The sequence below is a fragment of the Notamacropus eugenii genome, chromosome 1 (genome assembly GCF_028372415.1).
Source record: "Notamacropus eugenii isolate mMacEug1 chromosome 1, mMacEug1.pri_v2, whole genome shotgun sequence".
Lineage (NCBI taxonomy): Eukaryota > Metazoa > Chordata > Mammalia > Diprotodontia > Macropodidae > Notamacropus > Notamacropus eugenii.
Window position 1 is genome coordinate 547,524,921 of NC_092872.1, and position 21,411 is coordinate 547,546,331.

General features: G+C 35.0%; 1 protein-coding gene across 1 annotated transcript in view; it reads left to right on the top strand.

Annotated features, from left to right (window-relative positions):
* NOL10 (nucleolar protein 10) overlaps nucleotides 1–21,411 on the top strand; it is a 122,508-nt gene that overhangs the window by 47,263 nt on the left and 53,834 nt on the right. The window contains exon 13 of the mRNA XM_072634228.1: nucleotides 5,843–5,895. Coding sequence (XP_072490329.1) covers nucleotides 5,843–5,895 — 53 coding nt within the window. The remainder of the gene's footprint in view (nucleotides 1–5,842; nucleotides 5,896–21,411) is intronic.

The following is a 21,411-nucleotide window of genomic DNA, read 5'->3' on the forward strand; positions in this document are numbered from 1 at the left end:
AGACAGTGGCCAGTGCCAGATGCTTCAAAGGGAGACTTGATACTCTCATAATATCTGATCGTAAGAGACTACACCATAGAAGGGTTCTATGTTGACTACAGGTGCTGCATACCTTTTGATCCTGGAAGAATTGTTTTTTGTTGTTATTTGTTTTATTCTTTGTTTCTCTGAAGGTCATTGTATCTCCCCCTAAATTAACTTTCAGAGGTTTGAAAAGGAGCCTTTTTGTTTCTGTTTGTTAGTAACTTCTGGCATTCCGTAGGCTTAATAAAATTGTTTATCTTTTACATTTATAATTGGTTTTGGCCTTGACATTCTCCAATTTAGAATGATAGCCAGTCATCTTATGTCTTTAGTTCCATATACGGTTGTCATTAACTCATGCCTCATTGAAAAAAATACATCTAGCTCACTCTAGTCAGAATTCTCTCATGTAATCAGATTTGTCTTTTCTGTGGTTTGATAGGTGTGGCTGTGTTCTCTTGTGAGATGCAGTGTTAAGAAGCAAAGCCAGTGGAGACAGGTTGGGGAGCTGTCTTTTGATCAGCAAGCTTCTTTTTAGTTGTGAGATATTTCCTATCATTCAGCAAAGACATATTTAGTCCCTATGACTCTTTAAGTTGCATTGACATCACTGTTTGTGGCAATATTTGAAGCATGTCATCATGTGCTTTATCCTGTTGTAGCCTCAGTTTTCCTCTGAGTTTAAAACTTTAAGTTCTTTCCACTGCCATAAAACATATTGAAATACCAAAGGTTTTTATAGGTCTCAGTAGCTGCAGAGACCTTAGGATGAATGCTTCTGGATGCTGTGATAATGATCAGATAACTCCAATGCATGTTTTAAGTATTTGCTTTATCTTGTCTTGAGTTTTTGCCTTTTTTAGACTTGATTGGTGCTTTTGGTTTTCCTTTCTGTTTTTTGTTTGTTTTTGTCAAGGAAATTTTGGGTTCCAACTTTGAGATAAGGCACGCTAGCCAGTTACATACAATGCATGACTTGGGTTAAGTGTTTAATTATATTTCTGCTATGTGGCTCAGTGTTAATTGACCTCATTAATCTTAGCTTCCTTCATATCTATATGAAATTACTTTTTAATCTTCAACTTTTTAATCCTCTTATGTGCTACATAAAGCTGATGCCAAAATAATTTATTTTTAAATATATACAAGCTACCAGTTAGTTGCCCATATATGTGGGTGTATTTATTGCTAAAGATATGTGTTCTGGTACTTTAGATGTAATTGTCTTCCTTTCATTTTCTGTCTCCCATGCTCTGTAAGTTGATCAGATAAAAGGAAAATAATGTAATTTCCACTTGATTCAGCAAATTCAGCAGACATTTATTAAGCACTCATTGTTTACCTAGCAATTATCCTAGTTGTGTAGGGAGATAAAAAATATACAAGGTACGTTTATGAAAACATGATAAATGAAGGAGTTGTGTCAGAACCTGGGTTCAAATTCTGACTCAAAACTTATAATACAAAACCCAACATAAGGGATATGTCAGGGTTCAAATTCTAACTCTTTTTCTTAGTCCACTGTACCTCTCTGAATTGAGGAGTTTGGTTAGATCACTAAGATTCCTTTAGCTTTAAGCTCAGTAATCATGAATACAGGAGAGGGGTTTAGATATGAGACCACATTGGAATTTGAAACTATTTCCAAAATTTTCTGCTGTTACTTAAGCACATCGCTTTAGAGGTAGAGTTATGAGTCAGGGTGTCAGGCAGCAGTATTGTTGCTGTACCATAAATGACCTGAGAGATTTTGACAAGAGAGCTCTTTCTAAAGCAAAGGGGGGAAGTTAGTTTTCTACATATTGTGAGATTGTTATACAAGTGTCAAGTGTTATACACATTATACAAGTATATGAGCACATATAGTAAGAAAGATTCAAGAGATTCATCTAGTTAATGTAGTCTTGTTGCTGAAATTGACAAAAAAATTGCTAATAGCCCTATGTTTTGTTAATAGTCTTGATCATCTCATTTATGCTAACACTGCTATCATAAAAGCATTTCAACTATCAATGAGTGCATAATGTTAACAAATGTTGTTAGGTTCAGTATTATACATATCTATGTAATCCTTCAGCAAATATTTACTAAGTGCTAGGTACTATAGATACAAAGAAAAGCAAAGGCACAGTTCTTCCCCTCAGGAGTTCACATTTTAATGGGGGTGTCAGCATGTAAAAAATTGTAAAGAAGAGGTGATCCCCAAAGGGAAAACACTAATTGTGGTGGAAGGAGAGAACAGGGCTATCAGGAAAAGCCATCTAAAGAAAGTGGGATTTGAACCTGAGTCTGGAAGCTAGGTGGGAGAAGTGAGGAAGAAGAGAATTGCAGCCATGGGACACATGGAAGAAATGGCAAGGAAGCCAATGTTAGCAAATTAGAGAGCATGTGGAGGGGAGTAATGCGTAAGAAGACTGGGAAAGGTAGGAAGTAGTCAGGCTTTAAAAGATAAAGAGAGGATTTTATATTTGATCCTAAAGCTAACAGGGAGTCCTTAGAGTTAATTGGGTAGGAAGATGCTCAGCACTTTAGCAAGATCCCTTTGACAGCTGAGTGGAGGATGGATTGGAGTGGAATGAACACGGAATTTGGAGTTAGACTGCCTGAAGTCAAATTTGGTAATATCCTCAACTCTTCATTCTGTATATCCAATCAGTTTTCCAATCTTGCCATTTCTACTTCTACCATATCCTTCTCTCTCCTCACACAGCTACCTCCTTACTTCACACCATTATCATCTCTTACCTAGATTATTGCAACATCCTTCATTCTAGTATCCCTGCCCCAGTCCATTCTGTCTGCTGCCTGCAAGGAGATCTTCCTTGAGTATAGATCTACACTTGAGTGTACATGTCACTTCTGTACTCAGTAAACCCTAACAGGAATTCATAAATGGAAAATGCCTAGATTCATGAGAACAAGAGGGCAAAGTTAAAAAAAAAGCCCTATCATTTATCTATCTATCTGTCATCTTCCTATCCACTGATTACTTCCTGAAAGGAATCCTTAAAGAAAAGTCCTAGGAACATCACAGCCAGGTGTGGATCAAAGGAAAAATACTATAGCAGCCAGGAAGAAGCAGCTCAGGTACCAGTGAACCACAGCCAGGATCATATAAGGCCTAATAACTTATACTTTAAATGAGAGATCTTGGAATGCAATATTCCAAAAGGTAATAACATAATTTGTAATCATATTACAATGTGATTACATATTACAAATGTTACAAATAACATATTTGTAACATATTATGCAGAGGTGAGCATATGAGAATAAGAGTATATATACAAGCATGGATGACAAGGGGTAAGAAAAGCATACAGAACTGGACAAAGGAGGATTGATCACACACATATACATGTATATGCGGAGGGATGTGCAAACCCCCCCCCCCCCCAAAAAAGAAAAAAAACCTTTTTAGTGTATAAATATATCAGAAACAACAGGGAATGGAGGGTTGTCAAGAGGAAATATAGTATCAGAGAGTGTGAACAGTCCTTAGCAGAACAAAGTTCCTAATCCTGAACAGGAGATTAAAAGAAAAAAAGAACTATAATCAAAATAAAAAATAAAAAGAAATAGAATCTAATGAGGATGTCTCTTAATCAGAAGATATTGTGGCATATGAATGTAATGGAATGTTACTATGCTATAAGAAATCGTGAAAAAAGGTGATTGCGGAAATCCTGAATTGTATGAATTGATGCAAAGTGAGGAGACACAGAACAGTTTCTTAAAAGGACCAAACAACATTGTAAAGAAAAACGAAAAGAACTAAAAATTTAAAGCGTTAGTTTGGAAAAACTAAAGAACTCTTAGTGCAGTGACCATTCAGGTTTCCTGAGGACCTGTGATGGTCTTCTTGACCAGGGTGATGAACTAAACGTGCAGAAAGAGATTACGTTCTGGACGCAGCCACTCTATGGATTTATTTTGTTTGACTGCTTATTCGTTACAAGATTTTTATTTTTTTTTCAGCTTTCTATTTAGAGGAGGAGGTAGGGTTAGAAATATTGATGCCCCAAAAGAGAACCATTGAAACTTTTAGAAAAAACACGAAAGAGAACAGAAAAGTTCATAGGGAAACATAGACAAGCACAGAAGTTGTGAAAGTAACGTGCAGAATTTATTACATACTTTCAGAAAAGTGGTAGGAAATGAATACTCAAGGTTTCATTTGTATATTCATTCTTTATATGGAAGTGCTTTTAAAAAAAACTACTGGCTTTTTTTTTTCTTCTAGAATCAAATATAAATGCCACTTAGGTTTTAAAGCCCTTAACAAGCTTTCCTCAACCTATCTTTCCATTCTCCCTGTGGTCCAGGCAAACCATCTTTCTATCTGTTCCTCACATAGAACACTCCCTCTCCTCTCTCCATGCCTTTGCACTGGCTGTCCTCCTTTTTGGAGGACTTTCCCTTTCTCATCTTTCCCTAATAGAATCCCTTTCCTTCATCACAGCTCATATACCACCTGCTTCTACAGGCAGCCTTCCCTAATCGCCTCAACTGTTGGTGCCCTTCCTCTTCAACTATCTTATATTTAACTACTTTGTATTCCTCTTTATTCATTCTGCATATAGTTGTATGTATTTTTGTTGTCTTCCCCATTGGAATGCAAAAATCTTAAATTAAAGATTGTTTTACCTATTATATTTGTATCCCCTAGCACAGGGATAAGTGCTTAATAAATGCTTATAGATTGATTGTTTGATTCAAATGCCAAGTTTTGATGCTTACTGATTTTGTGATTGGTAAGTCATTTAACCACTCTGGGGCTCAGTTTCCTCAACTTTAAAATGTGAGGATTGTTCTAGGTGATCCTCAAGAGCCCTTCCAGTTTCCTGTCTCTGAATCGAGTCACCACCATTCATAGTGTGATCTTCAGCTTATTTATGAATCTTGAATCAAAGATATGGAGCTATCTTTCTTGACATTATTTTTGAAAAATTCAATTTGGGTCCCTATTTTCTCTCTCTTACCTCCTCCTCCTCTTTCTTTCAGTTGAGGAAGTAGGAAAAAACAAAATGCCTCTTACAAACATGTGTACTCAAGCAAAACGAATCCATATCCCCCAAAGGTCTTCATCTGCACTACTGACTCCATCACCTTTGTTTTATGATGTGAGTTGCCTTTTTCGATATGAGACCTGGAATTGTGATTTGTTCTTGGTCATTGTGTTGATAATTGTTTCTAAATCTTTCAAAGTTGTTTGTCTTCGCAGAAGTGTTATATAAATTGCTCTTGTTTTGCTCACTTCGTTTTGTATCATCAGTTCATACAAATCTTAGTTTTTATGAAGCCCATGCCCTTCATCATTTCTTACAGTACAATGATATTCCATTATATTCGTGCGCCATAATTTGTTTATCCATTCCCAATAGAGGGGAAGTACCCTCCTCAGTTACCAATTCTTTGTCACTACAAAAAGACCCTTTCCTTTGTTATGGTGAGAGAGAATGCACTGAAGCACCTTTTCATTTGTCCCTGAATTTTGAAATATGTTCCTTTTGAGTACTTCTTAGGCTTTATGTAGCCTTTGGAAGGAATTTTAGAGATTTAATTTAAACCAATTTCCTCTTTTCTACATGAGGTAAGCTGATGCCCAGAAAAATCATATTAATATCTCAAGGACATAGAATAAATCTCCTTTTTCTTAGTTTAATTTTTTCCTATGATATACTTTTTGTATGGAATTAGAGGCATTTCAAAGCTCTTCAGATGTTTAAATATGAAAAAATGTGAAAAAATGATTTCCTTTTGCTATCTATTTACTATGTTGTTTTGTGTTGTTTTTTTTTTGTTTTTTGTTTTTTAGGAATGCTTCTGACAGCCAATGAAACCCCTAAAATGGGCATCTATTACATACCTGTAAGTGCTACAGATAAACTGTGTAATAAAAGTAGGAGCAAGTAAAGGCACTGTTTTAAAATTGTTTTTACTCTGAGTTTGAGTCTACATGGGGATCTTATTTTAAAGTATAGTAAAAGTGTGTATAGGTTTACTTAGTGTCTTAGAGTCAGTAAAATTATATGTAAGGCTAATACTAAACCATTCTTTTATGGGAAGTAAGGGAACATAAGATTTTAGAGATAGAAAGTTTATCTTTCCAAGTGTATCTTTCTTAGATCTCTTGTTTGAAGCTGTTTTCAGAATCTTACTTTACACATTTTGTCTAAGGAAAGGTAAGAAAAATCTGACCATTTTGTAAGTGACCCTGCTCAATAATGTGTGCTTTCAACTTTCTGTTTTTATTAGAGTACTTTTTCTTGTGTACATAGATAACTTATTTTTTCTTGGTTTTATTCCCTTTTTTAAAAATGTATTCTTAAGAAGGTTGTACTGGCAAGAATGATCATATAAATAGAAAAATAGAGACATCATGTTATATATAGAGATAGAGCACCTGGTGCGTGGTGCCTGCATGAATTGGGCGAATTCTTATTCTTTCAGTGCTCTAGGCAACTCTCTAAAGAATATTTTGTTTCTGAATACCTGGTCACTTACATTGGTAGAAGGAATTTCCTCACTAGAGAGCACCCTATAGCAGTAAAATCACAAAGAGAAAAACAGTAACAAATTATAACACTTTGCTTTATGGTCCATTAAGGATTAGTTGATTAGGATTAGTCTTTTCTTGAACGCACCAGATTATAGGCTTACTTGAAAACTAGAAATCAGAGAATTTCAGAATTGGAAGGGACTTTATAGTCTTATAGTTGAACTCATACCTGATAAAGAATTGTAATTACAATGTACTCAAAAAGTGGTCATCTGGCCTTCTCTGTTTGAAGATGTCCATTGAAGAGCCCATTCCCCTTTGAAATAGCATTAATCCTTAGGAGGTTTTTCCTGATAGTAAGTAAAAAAATTGTGTCTTTGTGGTTCCTTTACATTGTACTTAGTTCTTCCCTTGTGTACCACATGGAACAATTCTTATCCCTCTTTCACATGACTTGAAGGCAGTTATCATGTCACCTCTAACTCTTCTTTTTTTCACATTAAATATCCCTAATTTTTTCCACTTAACCTACTCTTGTACAGGCTCAAGCTCCTTTATCCTTTCAGGTTTCCTGCCACTGGACAATGACCAGTTTATCAATATTTTCTTCTTTATTTTAGTGAACAGAACATAAGAACTCTAAATTATGCCTGGTTGGGTCGTAGTTATGCCAGATGTTTAGCTCCTTATTTGTGGAAGTTGTGCCTTTTTGGGGGATTGGGGGGAATGAGGAGAGAAGTTATGGAACATATTCAGAGGTTTCATTAATTTTTTTGGCTACCATATCTCATTGTCTTTTCCTTGAATTTGCAGTCCACGAAGACACATCCCATTTCCCATCTTATATTTATGAAGTTGAGTTTTTAAAAATCAATTACAGCATGTTGCATTTTTCCTTATTAAATTTCATCTTCTTAGATTCAGTCTAGGGTTATCCTCTTAGCAGGTTTTGGGATCCTAGCTTTGCTATACAGAGTATTAACTGTTCTTTCTAGCTTTTTTTTTTGTCATTTGTAAATTACATAAGCAAATTTAATATAATAGGAATTTCACATAACCAGTAACCACATTCATGTAATCATAATTTCTTACTTCTTTGAGATAAATTCAGAAATGTTCGTAACTTTCAAGTGAGATGTTTGGAGGTGGCATAATGGCTTAATGGAGAGGGCGCTGACCTCAGAGCCAGGAGGGCCTGAGTTCTCTTTTTGACTCTTTAGCAAACCAAGATTCAGTGAGGTGCTAAATCACGTTGAAAAAGGAGGTTTCTTTATCTAGGGGTTCCACATAAATGAAATTACAGGACCAGTCCCTATCCTTTTTAACTTTTTAATAGTAACACATTATTTTATTGATGATTTTTGTTTTTATGTCTCATTTCTAAGCATAGGACATCTCATCCCTTCCCCACATTAAATAAAGTAATATATTTAAGCAAAAACAACTAATATCTCGACTGTTTATAGTATGTGTAACATGATATGCTCATAGTATCATAGATTTAGAGCTTCAGGGGATCTTGTGGGCACTGAGTCTAATACCTTCATATCACAAGTGAGGCAATAGAAGAGTAGAGACGTTACTCACTTGGCCAGGTTCACACAGGCATGTTCTGAGTCCTGGTCTTCTACTTTTCATTGTACCTGAAGAGCTGGGTTTCATTAATGGTTCTTTAGTTTTGAGATTTGTTATTATAATTGTCCAGAATTTAGCTTCTTTCTTAGAGTTCTTTTCATTTGCATTATTTTACTTACTGTGTGTATTGTCCCCATTAGTTCATACGAAGCCTCTCATATTTCTTTCTCTGAATTCCTTATATTTGATATTTCTTATTTCACACTAATATTTTACTAATTTGTAAACTATAGTTTATTCATCCTGTGAGTTAATGGGCACTCACTTTGCTTCTAGATCTTTGCTAGAATATTTTGCTCTATGTGGGGCTTTTCTTTTTGTGGTTGACATCCATAGTATATATGCTGCCCAGCAATGTGATTGCTCCAAAGGATAATAATTAACAATTTATTTAAAACATTTTTTTCATAATTCCTATCTCTTCCCCTCATCATTCCCCTTGACTATTGAAACACTTCACAGCTCCATAGACAGTGCATTCATTATCCCGTCTTCCCAAAGCCCCTCCAAAATTCATTATTTGTACTTTTTAATTTTTTAAAATTTGTGAGGCATTTGGTGAAACTTTAGAGTTTTAATTTGCATTTAAAATGATTTAGAGCCTTTTTTAAATGTAGTTATTGATTATTTAATAATTTTTTGGAAAAAATTTCATACCATTTGAAATTTATTTAATAGGTGTTTTGATTTCTCTTCCTTCCTTTGGTCTGAGAGTGCTGGCTTCTGTTATAGTTAAACATTATGGAGTAATACTTTTTTTTTGGTTATATGAGGAAAATCTACATGCTTATCAGTCATGCCTCTAATTTTTTGTAACTAGGCAGGAAACTAAAAATAAAAACCTCAAACAAAATTTGCAGAAAATTGTCATTTGTGCCCAGAAGAGTCTTATTATTTCATGATCTGCAATGGTGTGGTTTCTGTGATCGCTCCTGATTCTGAAGAATTGTTTTTATTTTTCTTAAGGTAAGGCTCTTTATCAGATGTAAAAAGCTCTAGCAACTACTTAACTTAGCAGCTGTAGGAAACCCATAACTCAGTTGTGATTTCTCAGATTACTTCTTAGATCTTGTTTACCTTGCCTGAATTTTTCATTTATATGTATGAGAAAGAACTAATGTACTGAAGGTGTTTGAAGCTGTTTTATAGACCCTTGTCATTTCAGCTGTCTCAGGTGAATTAATGTCACATTGTACATCTGGTTCTTTACTTAATAGAGAAAAAAAGCCACTCCTTAAAAAATAGATGGTTTCCTGATGATGACTATATATGTTGGGGGTAGTGAAGAGGCTAAATTTTCCTTGCTGAGATAAACCTTGTGTTGCAAGTTGTAATGGAGTCTCTCTTTCGTATCTTAAATGTCTTCCTTCAGCCAAGCACCACTACTGTAAAAATAGTTCCAATAGGCCCATTTTCCTAAAGTTTTATCAAACTACTATAAATATAAAACTTTGATATATATGACCCAGTGCTTTTGAGAGGTCTGTGTTGTGAAGCAACAGTGTCTTATGTACTTATGTATCTTTTTCAAGTGCCACAATTGTCCCTGCATATTTTAATTTGTTTTTTAGATTTATATGTTAAGAAACTAGGTATGTAGAAACTTTGGGAAAAGATGTTAGGGTGAAACATATTGGTAGTCATTTGAGCAGGAAGCTACTCATTTTAGAAGACTAAAGAGTGTTTCTGCAGATATAGGTTTTGTTTTATGACGTTAATTCTTTGATAGATCCATGGCTATATTGATTTGGGTTTTCCTTTCAGAAGTACAGATCATCATTGATACATTGCTTACTTATCCTCTGAGATTCTTTTCCTTGGTGTCCCATAAATCCTGTATAAGAGGATGCATCGTAAACCTTGATCTAAATCGTTTAGCATTATGGGGATACTGTTGTGACACTTGGTGTCTCTGTGTCTTATTATACAACTCCCTCATTTTTTCTAGTCTTACATTAATCAAGTATTTGTTAAACACAGTGTGCCCTGCAGGCACTGTGCTAGGTGTAGGGAATACAAAGACCAAAAATAATTTCTTATTCTCAAGGAGTTTATTGTCTATTAGAAGGACAACAATATAGTACGTAGTGGTATGTGAATAACTGGGGACAAGCAATATATTTTATATGGTTTCATTTTGACAGACATATTCATGCACATATTCTTCAGCTGACACTACTATGCTTACCCAATATCTGATCTTAACTAGATGGAGACTACATAGAGCTGATTTCTTCACTTTTGGTTAGTTCTTTGTCAGTAGAGGATTAGATTTCATGCCATTCACATATGTTTCATTGCTCTTATTTTTCTGGGATTTTTTTTTTTATTTCTGTGGTTTTTTAAGAATAACTATTATTCAAAAGAATTGGACAAGAACGGTAGCTCACTTCAGTGACTTTTGGAGACATCTTAGTAGCTGTTGGTGTGCTGAAGTCAAGTATTTCAAGGATTATTCAAATCAACAGTGGGATCATCTCTGATGGTGAGGTATTGCATTGCATCATTGACTAGGTATCTTAATATTAGAAGTGAAACAATAAATTTTAAACATTAATTCTAGAATGCTTGTAACTAAGGGCTAATTTGAAAATCTAATCCAGCATACCAAGTATGCAAAATTATATTTCTTCAACCGATACTGCTCGAAGCCCACCTTGAGTATTTTCTGACATCATGCCCATTTTGTTTTAGGTAAATGCATATGTGGGAGAGCTAAGTACTTTATAATGATAGTGAAATCTGACATTCCACAGCTTCTAAAATCTTAGTGAACACCAGAGGGAAGTGTTGGCTAGCGTAGAAGTCTGTATCTTTTCTGAGGAAAAACAGAATTCAGTTTTCCTGAATAAAAATGGAATTTGGTCTCTTACTCTGCTGAATGGGTTATAACTCTGATTACTGAATACTGGGGTAACCTTAGACTGCTACTGTGCATATGTTCTATCTTTAGTAGCCAGGTAAAGAGCTTGGAGTCCAATGCTACTTCTCTGTTCCTTTTGTGTAAGGTTCTGCATTTTGTATTCCTTTTCTCGTCCTACTGGTATTGAAGATAAAGGCAGGAGAACCTTTGAGAAGTGCAATAGCTAAACTTGATTTACTTTTGAAAAATTAATTTCATTTGTCTGATAGAATCCAAGTAGGCCTGATCTGAAAATCTCAGTGTAGCAAAATAATTGAATTCCTAGTTGCCTTAAAGTTGTAATAGTAATATCTTGTAAAGAGCATGGCTTTTTTTTTTAAACCAGACCTGTGATTTCATTGGTATAGGCAACCTTTAATGAGATACTTTTTCTAGCTATGCAGATCTATAATCTTCAAATTATAAATCTTAGAGTTACCCTTAAGAAAATGAATTAAATTTCTTACTTACAAAATACCAAAGCTTATTGTTTGACAAAATGTCAAAGGACAAGATGTGACAGTTGTGTGGAATAAGGAAAAGTTTAACTGTGCCCTGGGTCCTTTTCTGTAGCATGCTTTTGGAGTATTGGGCCTTCAGCTATGGTACCAGAAGCTGAGATTTATTTTTGATGATATACAGTTAATATACAGCAGTTAATTTGCAGCAGATCTCTTGAGCTACTGACGTCAGGTAATGCTTTATACTGAAAGAGGCCAATGAGTCTTTGCTGAACCTCTGGATGTGCAAGTTTAGCTCTGATACCCCCACCATCCTGCTCTGCAGAGTGGATCTGTATGTAGCAAGAACAGTGTTAGTTAGGTTTGTTGGTATGACTATTTCCACTGACATTGGTTCAAGTATTACTTGGTAGGACAAAATAAGAGTGTAAAGAATCCTGAATGCAAGATAAAGTATGTCTGGCTTAGAAATTTATCTACCAGCTTTAACAAAGGAAACATATATGGAGAGTGGACCCAGAGACTCAAAGTTGCTTCATTGAGGTGAATGAAGGCGCTACTGAGAGATCAAGGTCAACACAAATATAGGGGCTTAATGGACAAAGACTGTGGAAGAGGCCTCAGAAGGATAGAATGATATATAGCTATGTGTCTGTATGTAGTTGAAGATCTTTTTTTCCATTAAGTTTCATTAGTAGTTGTGAGTGTTTAATTGGTGGGGGCTTTTATGGAGAACATGATATATTGTCAAGAGTGCTGAACTTGGGAACAGGAGAAATCTGGGATGAAATTCAAGCTGATGAGATTACCAAATGAAAAAGAATAGAAGGAGAAGAGAAAAGGGCCAAAACAGAGCCCTGTGGGACATCCCTGGTTAGCAGTCATGACTTGGATGAAAATCCTGCAAAGGGGAATGAGGAATGGTCAGATAGGTAAAGGGAGAACCATGAGAGAGCAATTCCACAAAAACTTAGAAAGTGTACAGAGGGAATAGATTGACAGTGTCAGAGGCTACAGGGAGGTCAAGAAGGATTGAGAAAAGATCATTAGATTTAGCAATTAAGAGGTAGTTGTTAACTTGAGAGAGCAGTTTTTGTTGAGTGATGAAGTCAGACTCCAGACCACAAAGAATTGAGAAGAGAGTGAGAAGAAAGGAAGTTGAAGCCTTTTCAAGGAGTTTAGCCACAAAAACAAGCAAACAAAAAAGCAGATGAGATATGGGTTCACAGCTAATGAAAATGGATGGATTGATCAAGTGAGGGTTTATAGACAATAGAGTAGGTGTGGACATGTTTCTAGGTAGTAGGGAAGCTGCAGCAATTGAAGATTAGTGAGAGTGGGGATGAGAGAAGGGGCAATGTACTAGAGAAGATGGGATGCAATGGATCGGTTGTGCACATAGAGGGGTTTGTCTTGACAAGCAAAAAGGCCATCTTTTCACATGAAGCAGAGCTGAAGGTGGAAATAATGGTTGAAGGTATCTGAGTGAGATTTAGAGGAAGGGAGAAGATGAAACTCTGTGAATGGCCTCCATTTTTTCAGTTAGGCAAGATTCTGTGGGAGATTTGAGAAGAGATGAAAAGGTTTGGTGAAGAGATGTAGAGAGTGGGATAGTGAGTCAGTTAGGGAAGTTTAAAAGGACTACCTTGCTCCACTGAGGGCCCAGTTAAGATTATGTAATATAAACTTGTAGTAGACAGCAGTTCAATTCAAATTAATATTTATTATGCTAGGGAACAATGTTAGACCCTGTAAAGGAAATTAAATCACTCTTTGCACCAAACCTAGTATCATGTACTAACTGGGTTGATGCTTGAAAAAATAAAAGGAGAGAAATGTATCTCATCTCCCTACAATCAATAAAATGGAGCACAAATACCAATCTCATTACTCAATTTTATAAATGAACTTAGGGAGAAAGCCAGAACTAAAATTGTGTGTTTAATGCTTATTGGGATGCCTTTTTAGAGTCTAGATCCATGCCACACCTTATAGCAGAGGTCCTATAGATTCTCGGTCAATCCTGAGGGTTAGATTTTAACCTAGACCAAGATAGGCTTAGGTGACTTTTATCCAGATCTATCATGATATTGTAACTGTGGTCTAGGTTCATGTAGTGATTTGGGGAACTCTCTAGCAGGAAGATCTCATTAGCTTTCACATTATAACCCTACCTCAATCCCTTTCCTTGAATGTCTCTTTAAACCCTTTGGGAGGAACATCCAGACAGTACATCTCCTTGGGTTCAACCAAAACTGGCCCACACTTCCAAGGTTTCCCTCGTAGACCTCTGACCTGCTCTGGGATGGATATATGTATTACTCTGTACACAGGACCTTAAAGGTGAAAAAGTACATATTTTCATCTCAAATATTCATTTTAAGCAAAGGCCTTTTACACTGGCGTCATAAACAATTTAGTTGGAAATTACTGTTATTTAGCATTGCCAGTTGCAAAGAATGCTTTCAGCCCTTGGGGCATTAGTGAGCACATTAAGGGGCATACAAGACAGAACATATAGTTAACAGAACAAGTAGTTACTGAAATTCTTTGTGAAACATGATTTTTAGGACTCTTTTAGAGAGGATGCAGGCCAATATTTTTAAGACATAACTTGAATATGAACAAAGCAGTGAGTTATGGGAAGTAGCCTCAGTAAAGAGCATAGTAAATAGATAATTGAATAAGTCTTACTGAAATTTCATGGATTTGGGCTTTTGTGCAACCTGGAGAAAGAATTTAATATCAAGATGGAGAATAAAGGTTTTCTTTACTAGGTAGGGATAAGGTTATCAGACTGTAAGAGATCCAAATTAATTCTAATTCAGAATTGATTGGGCTATCTAAAGGAGGGTTTTAATATTCATGTGGTCTCCTTGTTACTTTCTCTTCCTATATTCTCATTCTCTTTTAAACCTTCTGCAGTCTGACTCATTGTTTCAAGGCAAGTCAAACCTAATAAGTTCAAAACATCTCATTATCTTCCTTCCTAAAACTACTTTGAACTATTTATTTTGAAGGCACCACTGTCTTAGTCATCTATGTTCATGACATTGGTATCATCATTGACTATTCATTCTCACTGTCTCTGTGTATCTAGTCATCTGTTACATCTTGCCATTTCTTACCCCAGTGTCCTATTCTGCCTGCAAACATGACCACTTCCCTAGTTCAGACTCTCATCTAAACTATTGCAGTTGTCTCTTTAATTGGATTCCCTGATGCAAGCTTCTTCCCACTCTTAAGTCCATTCTCCATCAAATTGATTTTCCTAAAGTCTAGATCTGCCTGTGCTGCCTCCCACTCAATACATTCTATTGGTTCCCTATTACCTCTAGGATCAAATATGAACTGTTCTAGTGGTTCCCTACTTCTAGGATTAAATATAAACTCCTTTGTTTAGTATTTGAAGATACTTACAACTTGGCTTCATGCTACATTTCCAGCTTTATTATATCACCTCTATATACTTCACAGTCTGTTCAAACTGGCCTTCTTGCTTTTCCTCCCATGGAATGATTCATCTCCCATCTTTGTGCTTTTGCACTGACTGTCCTCCATGCCTGAAATACTCTCTTCCTCCTGGCTCTTGGAACCTCTGTTTTCTTTCAAGGGCCACCTTTTCCATGAGACTGATTCACCTCCCATCTCCTCACCTATCACCTTGTGTTTATTTTGTATCTGTTCTATACATCCTAATGTATGTAACTGCTCTCTCCTTCCTTTGAAGGTGAACTTCTTGAAGCTGAAGGCAGGAGCAGTTTTACTTTTGTCTTTATGTCTTTAGTGCTTTACCAGTGTCTGGCTTGTTGATTTATTAACTAATTGCTCTAAGAAGGAATTAAGAGTACATAGGCAGGTTGGCACATGGACCTCCCCAAAAGAATATCATTTATAATGAGAAAAACATGATTCATTTTAAATTGAACATGTAGTTCTCTGATTTATGACTGTCTGGATTAATAATATGCAAGTTAATCAGGTCTCCAATTTTTGTCTTTGAAAAGTATTATAATTTTTTTAAAAAGGTATTCAGAATTTTCTTTAAGCATAGCATGCACATAGAGAAAAACTGGAGTATGGTGGTGAAATCAAACAACATGCCAGTTTAAAACCCCTATAACTAATTTATTGCTGCCTTTTCATAAAAAATAAGAGCACCACAAATGTTTTTGATTTTCTTGCTTAAGCTAATACAGACAGGTCAATATTGCTTTTATCTCAGAGTACAAAATAACGTTTTAAGTCAGGGATGCTCTGTGTACCTTTCAGATAAGTCATCTCAGTGGTGAGTACCAAACGGTATGTTAATTGGTATGGAAATAAGAAGTGAATGTCAGGTGAATAATAAAGCATTTTGTTCTGAGACAAACAAGTTGTTTGTGTCTTTGCAGAGGGGAAGCTTGGGTTTCCTATCTTAAGTTAAACAGAGTTGGGCTAAAATATAGTATCTGTGGCATATTCTCAACAAAGGAAATCCTTTCTATTTCCCACCATGTTTTATTGGGTCACAGGAATAGCAGAGATACAAAAAGCATTAATGTGTGAAATTTAGGAAACAATTTTCTGAGCATCCTGTTGTACATTTTAAAAATTATGTTATTCCCTGTCTGTATAAAAATTTAACTCTTATGTGAAAATATTTGTATGTATAGTGGTAGGTGTCAGTTTATTTTAAGTAACATAGATGATTCATGGACATTTTCGTTAGGACAACTTTGACTATTTAGGAAAAGCTAGACTAACATTAGGCTCACTTTGCTTCAAGAATCAACTTCTAACTACATTTATTGATCTTTAAAACATTTTGGGATCTTCTTTGAAAAAGGACCAATGTAGTTGTAAAAGGGCTGAATATACTAGCTGTGTAGTCAACATTTCTATCCTAGTAAATTCTGTTAACATGCTTTTAATACTTGAAATAGCTCATATTCAGTATTCAAATGAATAAACCTTAGGATCCTAAGACTTAAAAATTGAAGTGATCTTCTAAGCTTCATTTTACCAGTGAAGAAACAGAGTCCTAAAGAGTTGCAGTAACTTGTCCAAGGTCACACAGATAATAAGTAGTGCCTCTGGTATTCAAATCTAGGTTGTCAGATACCAGATCTAGTGTGCTTTCTAGACCGTTTGATTACCCTCACTATCAACCAAAAATTTGCAAAGTGTCCATTAAACAGTGCAGATCATGCTAACTGCTTAGTGCATTACCAAATTTGAATAAGGTGTTGTCACTGCCCTTGTGGAAGTTGCAGGTTAGTAGGGGAATTCATTCATATTCAGAGAATATTAAATACATTATTAATGTGTTGGTGTTTACTTTTTATAGATATTGTGTGTCCCAAAGCTTTGTATGTGATGGTTTTCATATGGTACTCAAAATATTAAAAAATACTTGTTGAATTTTATTGAGAGCTGCAAAGAAAGGCTCAACAGATATTGTGTCTTCTGGTTTTGAAATGCTGTGAGTTTGAGCCAGTGGTTATACTGAATTAGCATCTACTAACTAGGTCATGAGTTCTCAGTACACTACTTTGTATATGAAAATCCTACTTTATTCCTTGCCTCAACATTTTCTGTCCCCATGACTTTGTCTCAAAATGTATTATTAAACTTTCATTACATATTTATAGATTATAACAATTTATTAGAAATCTGAGGGCCATGTACAGACATAAATAAAAATTAACATTGCAGAATGAAATGCAGCATTATACATTGGCAAGTAGAATTTGGGTTAAATTCAAATTAACTCTCATAGCTTCATGTTTGCAGTTTTATTTCCATAAGGAATATAATACAATAGTGAATCCTAAAGATATTTGGTGTTATAGTAAGAGAATTAAATGCTTTCCCTCCTAGAATGAACTCATTTAAATATTAAATATTAAACTTTAGTTCTTTTTAGTCAACTTAGTACTTTGTGTGTTAATGTATTAGTATTCTTTTGTTTTTGACTTTGGAACAAAATGAGGGTTATTGATGGCCATTTATTTACCAATAAACAGTGTAAGAAGTAATAGAAACCTCAAGGACTGATTATAGTAAAACTGACCTATACTGTATGACCGCTTGACTATGATAGAGTGAAATCTGTCTTTTTTTAAAAACCTGTATGAAACATGTTCCTTTTCATCTAGTTGACAACAAAATTTTTATCTAACACTGATGAACATATTAAGATCGCTCCAGTTTGATGCCTGTTATCTTAAAGTTTGCCAGGTTTGCTATTTTCTTCTTTTGGAGGAAAATTCTTTAATTTGAAATGTATTCCCTGGCAGTTTTCCTTGTTCCATACTTGGCACTCTGTAGGTACTTAGTAACTACTAATTAATTGCTGGCAAAATATTTTCTGACACTCCTAGACTGGTACAGCTAAGGTGTGGAGCCGTGAGAAAAAACATATTTATAAGTCCTTTTTTCATTCTCATCAAACTTCTGTCAAGATTCCCTTCCTAGGAATTTTTAAATTCTAAGATGCTCTTGATTTTACATATAGACTTCAGGATAAAGAACAGCAAAACAAATAGATCCTGAAAAACTATTTAGAGAGATTATTGCCTGCGAGGAAGTAGACCAGAACCAGGAAGCTACTGATGTGGTAACCAGGGATAACACACTAAAACCATCTGTGTAACTCTTGGCGGGAGGAAAACTTCAAAACAAGATCTTGGGGAATGCACATGACCAGGTGTGTGATCAAAAAGATAAACATATTCTCATCTGATAGAAGTTGGCTCAGTGCCGTTAGCACCCAAGGGGTATCTGTGTGCGTGTGTATATTCACACATTCCTCAAGCTTTAGAACTTTAATGCATTTAGGAAGTTGAGGGGAGTTAGAAGGGCAGAAAATAAGCCACTTGAACATTGACTGGAAAATTATTATTACAAACTATGAGTTTTTGGAATTCCATTTTAGTTTTTCAAATATATAATAAATTAAAAAATTTTATAAACTAGATAGGTCAGACTTTTTATCTGAGTAATTAACTTAATTTTTTTTTTTTTTTTTTTTTACAAAGGACTTTGAAACACATTGTGACCATGTCAGGGTATTAATGCCTGACATATTCGAGTCTACAGAATGCTTTTATATGCATGCATTTGTTACTCCCAATATTTCTTTGTGGTGACAACTTACTATTAAGTAGTACCTGCCAAGAATTGAAAGAACTTTATATTTCCCTTTCCAAACAAATGTTTTTCTAATTTAATAAGTCAGATTTATCTTTTGTGTTCATGTAAATGGAACTTATGACAAGCTGTAATTCTTGAGTTACAGAATTTTGGAGCTGGAAGAAAGTTAAAAAAAAAATCAAATCCAATTCCCTCATATTCAGAAGAAAAATTTGAGGCCCAGAAAGAGGGAGTGATGTGACCAAAGTCAGATAGGTTGTGGTTGTGGCTGCACTAGGATGACAGCTCAGGATTCCTGATTCCTGATTCAGTATCTTTTCCCCTTTACATTCAGATATTAAGTGTCTTATTGGTATATGTATCTAATTCCCTGAAAGCTGGTAGAGAATGAATACATTTACCAACACAAATAACAGCTTTTTCCCATACCTATCTTGTTACTTGCTGATAATTTTTAATTAAATAAACTCTTTATCTCATCTGTAAAATACAGGCTTAAAGCTCAAAGCTTTGTTTTTCCACAAACCAATATATATAGTGCATTTAATTGGAGGTTTTAGGGTAATACTTAAAATAAATTTTTATTAGAGAGATTGTCATACCTTTATTATTTAACATTTTTGTTGGATTAAATTATAGTAGTTTAGTTGGTAGAATGCTTCTTTCCATGCTTTCTTGGGTTAACAGGAAATTATATTGGGTATTCAGTGTTATTATTACGTCCTTGCCTTGGGAGGAAGATTGCTTCTGCCAAAACTTTTTTTAAAGTTAATAAATCCACAGTGGATATAGGAGTTGGATTTTCAGGAAACAAGTTACAGTACTCTCCAGTAGACTTCCTGGATATTCCAGCACCTCTTAAATGTGCTTTAAGTGATAAAAGAAACAGGGCGATAAGATTTGTATATCCTTTTTGTTGGAGAAATGAGGATGTAGGATGGTTTCTCAATAGGTACGATTATTTTAGACAGTCTGCTAAAAGGTAATCTGAAGATTTCAGATCTGGAAAAAAGTGGGAATGGGATGTTTCTTATCTAATTTGGCTCAATTACTGTCATTCCCCATCTAAACTGCTGAATTGGAGATTGATGTAGCATACGCTTGGTTTCTGCTTGCCTTTCGTTGGATTTGTGTAATTCATATTATCATTGTGGTTGTTGTCATCTTTGTCATCAGACATTTAATGAATACTTTGTCAAGTCCTAGGGATCAAGAAAAGATAAGACTCCTGACCTCAAAGAGCTTTTATTCTTGTTAGGAAGACAGGATAACCATAAAAGATAAATTATAGTAGAGGGTAATGTATGTTGGGTACCACAGAAATACTAAGCTACAGAACTTCAAAACAGAGATCGTTGAAGTTAGCCTTGAGATATTTTGTATGGCTGTGAGCTCACTTTAGTTGGTCAGAACTCAGAAGGGTTAGTGAGAGCTAAATCTCACCCTTTCTTGGCTCCAGAGTTTTGATTCTAAAGTTTCCAACAATCTAGCATGACACTACAGAGTTCAAAATACAAATTTCCCTTATCAGGTGAGTAATGTTTTTCTCCAGTGGCACCAAAATATCACTTCGTTCCAGTAGCTCAGTTGATACAACCTATTGAGTTGTGGTAGATGAAATGATCCAACATATGCTATATTTGATGCTTCTTCTCTAAGGATAACAATTCTCACATAAGATAAATAGCATTTAAGCAAAACTAACCAACTCTTTGACCATGTCCAACAGTACTCTGCAATATCCCAGACTCACAGCACCTCATCTATGCTGCAAAGGGAGGAAGAAGGATTCCAAGGCATTCAATTTGGGTTTTTCCTTCTTCACACTTACTTTTCTGTAGTCATCATAAAATATATAATTTTCCTGGTTTCAGCAGTGTCTTTTTAATAGTTTCCCAAGAGATTGTCTCTAACAGTGGTGTGGTGGGAAGAACACTGAATTTGGAGTCAGAAGATTTGGATTTGAATCTAAATATGTTATCCTGGGCAAGTCATTTAACTTGAGCCTCATTTTCTTCATCTGTGAAATGGATGTGATGTTTTTGCTACCAGCCCTATAAAGCAGTGAGAAAAGTGCTTTGTATGCCTTAAAACTTTATACAAATGTGGTTTGTTAGAAGTTTTTAAAGATTATTTTTTCTCCTAATCTTTATGTTTAAATAAAGGTTTATATGTTACCATGAAACACTAAATTTGAGAATACCCTATTGCTTTATTTGCCTAATTTTAAATGGTTTTCTTTATCCTCTAGGTTAATAATGTACTTGTACTTTAATTGTGCAAGTTTATTTATAAAATCTTAAGTCATGTTCATGTTTTATTTCAAGTAATTCAGGTATTCCATGTGATATTTCAAGTATAAATTTTTTACCTGTATCTGCAACAGATTATTAGCCGGTATTAAGGACATTTCTAGTATCCATGGAAATAGGCTAGAGAAGTAATATTCAAGAATGGTTTATTTCTTCTCTTATCAGTTATTTATTAGATCAGGCATGATAAAATTCATACCTTGTTGAGTATTTATGAGATTTTGCTGTATTTTTCTAATATCCCCTTTGTGTTTTATAAACCATAGCAAAGACTTATGTTACAAGATTACTACTGCAAGAAAGCTTATAATGGGAGCCTGGAAGGGTAGGGAAGACTAATGAAGTCTCATACCTAAATTTGTAAGTTTTGTTCAACATGACCTCTCTTGTGCTTGACACAGCTGACCAGCTTTTTCTTCTTGGAATATAACACTGTAC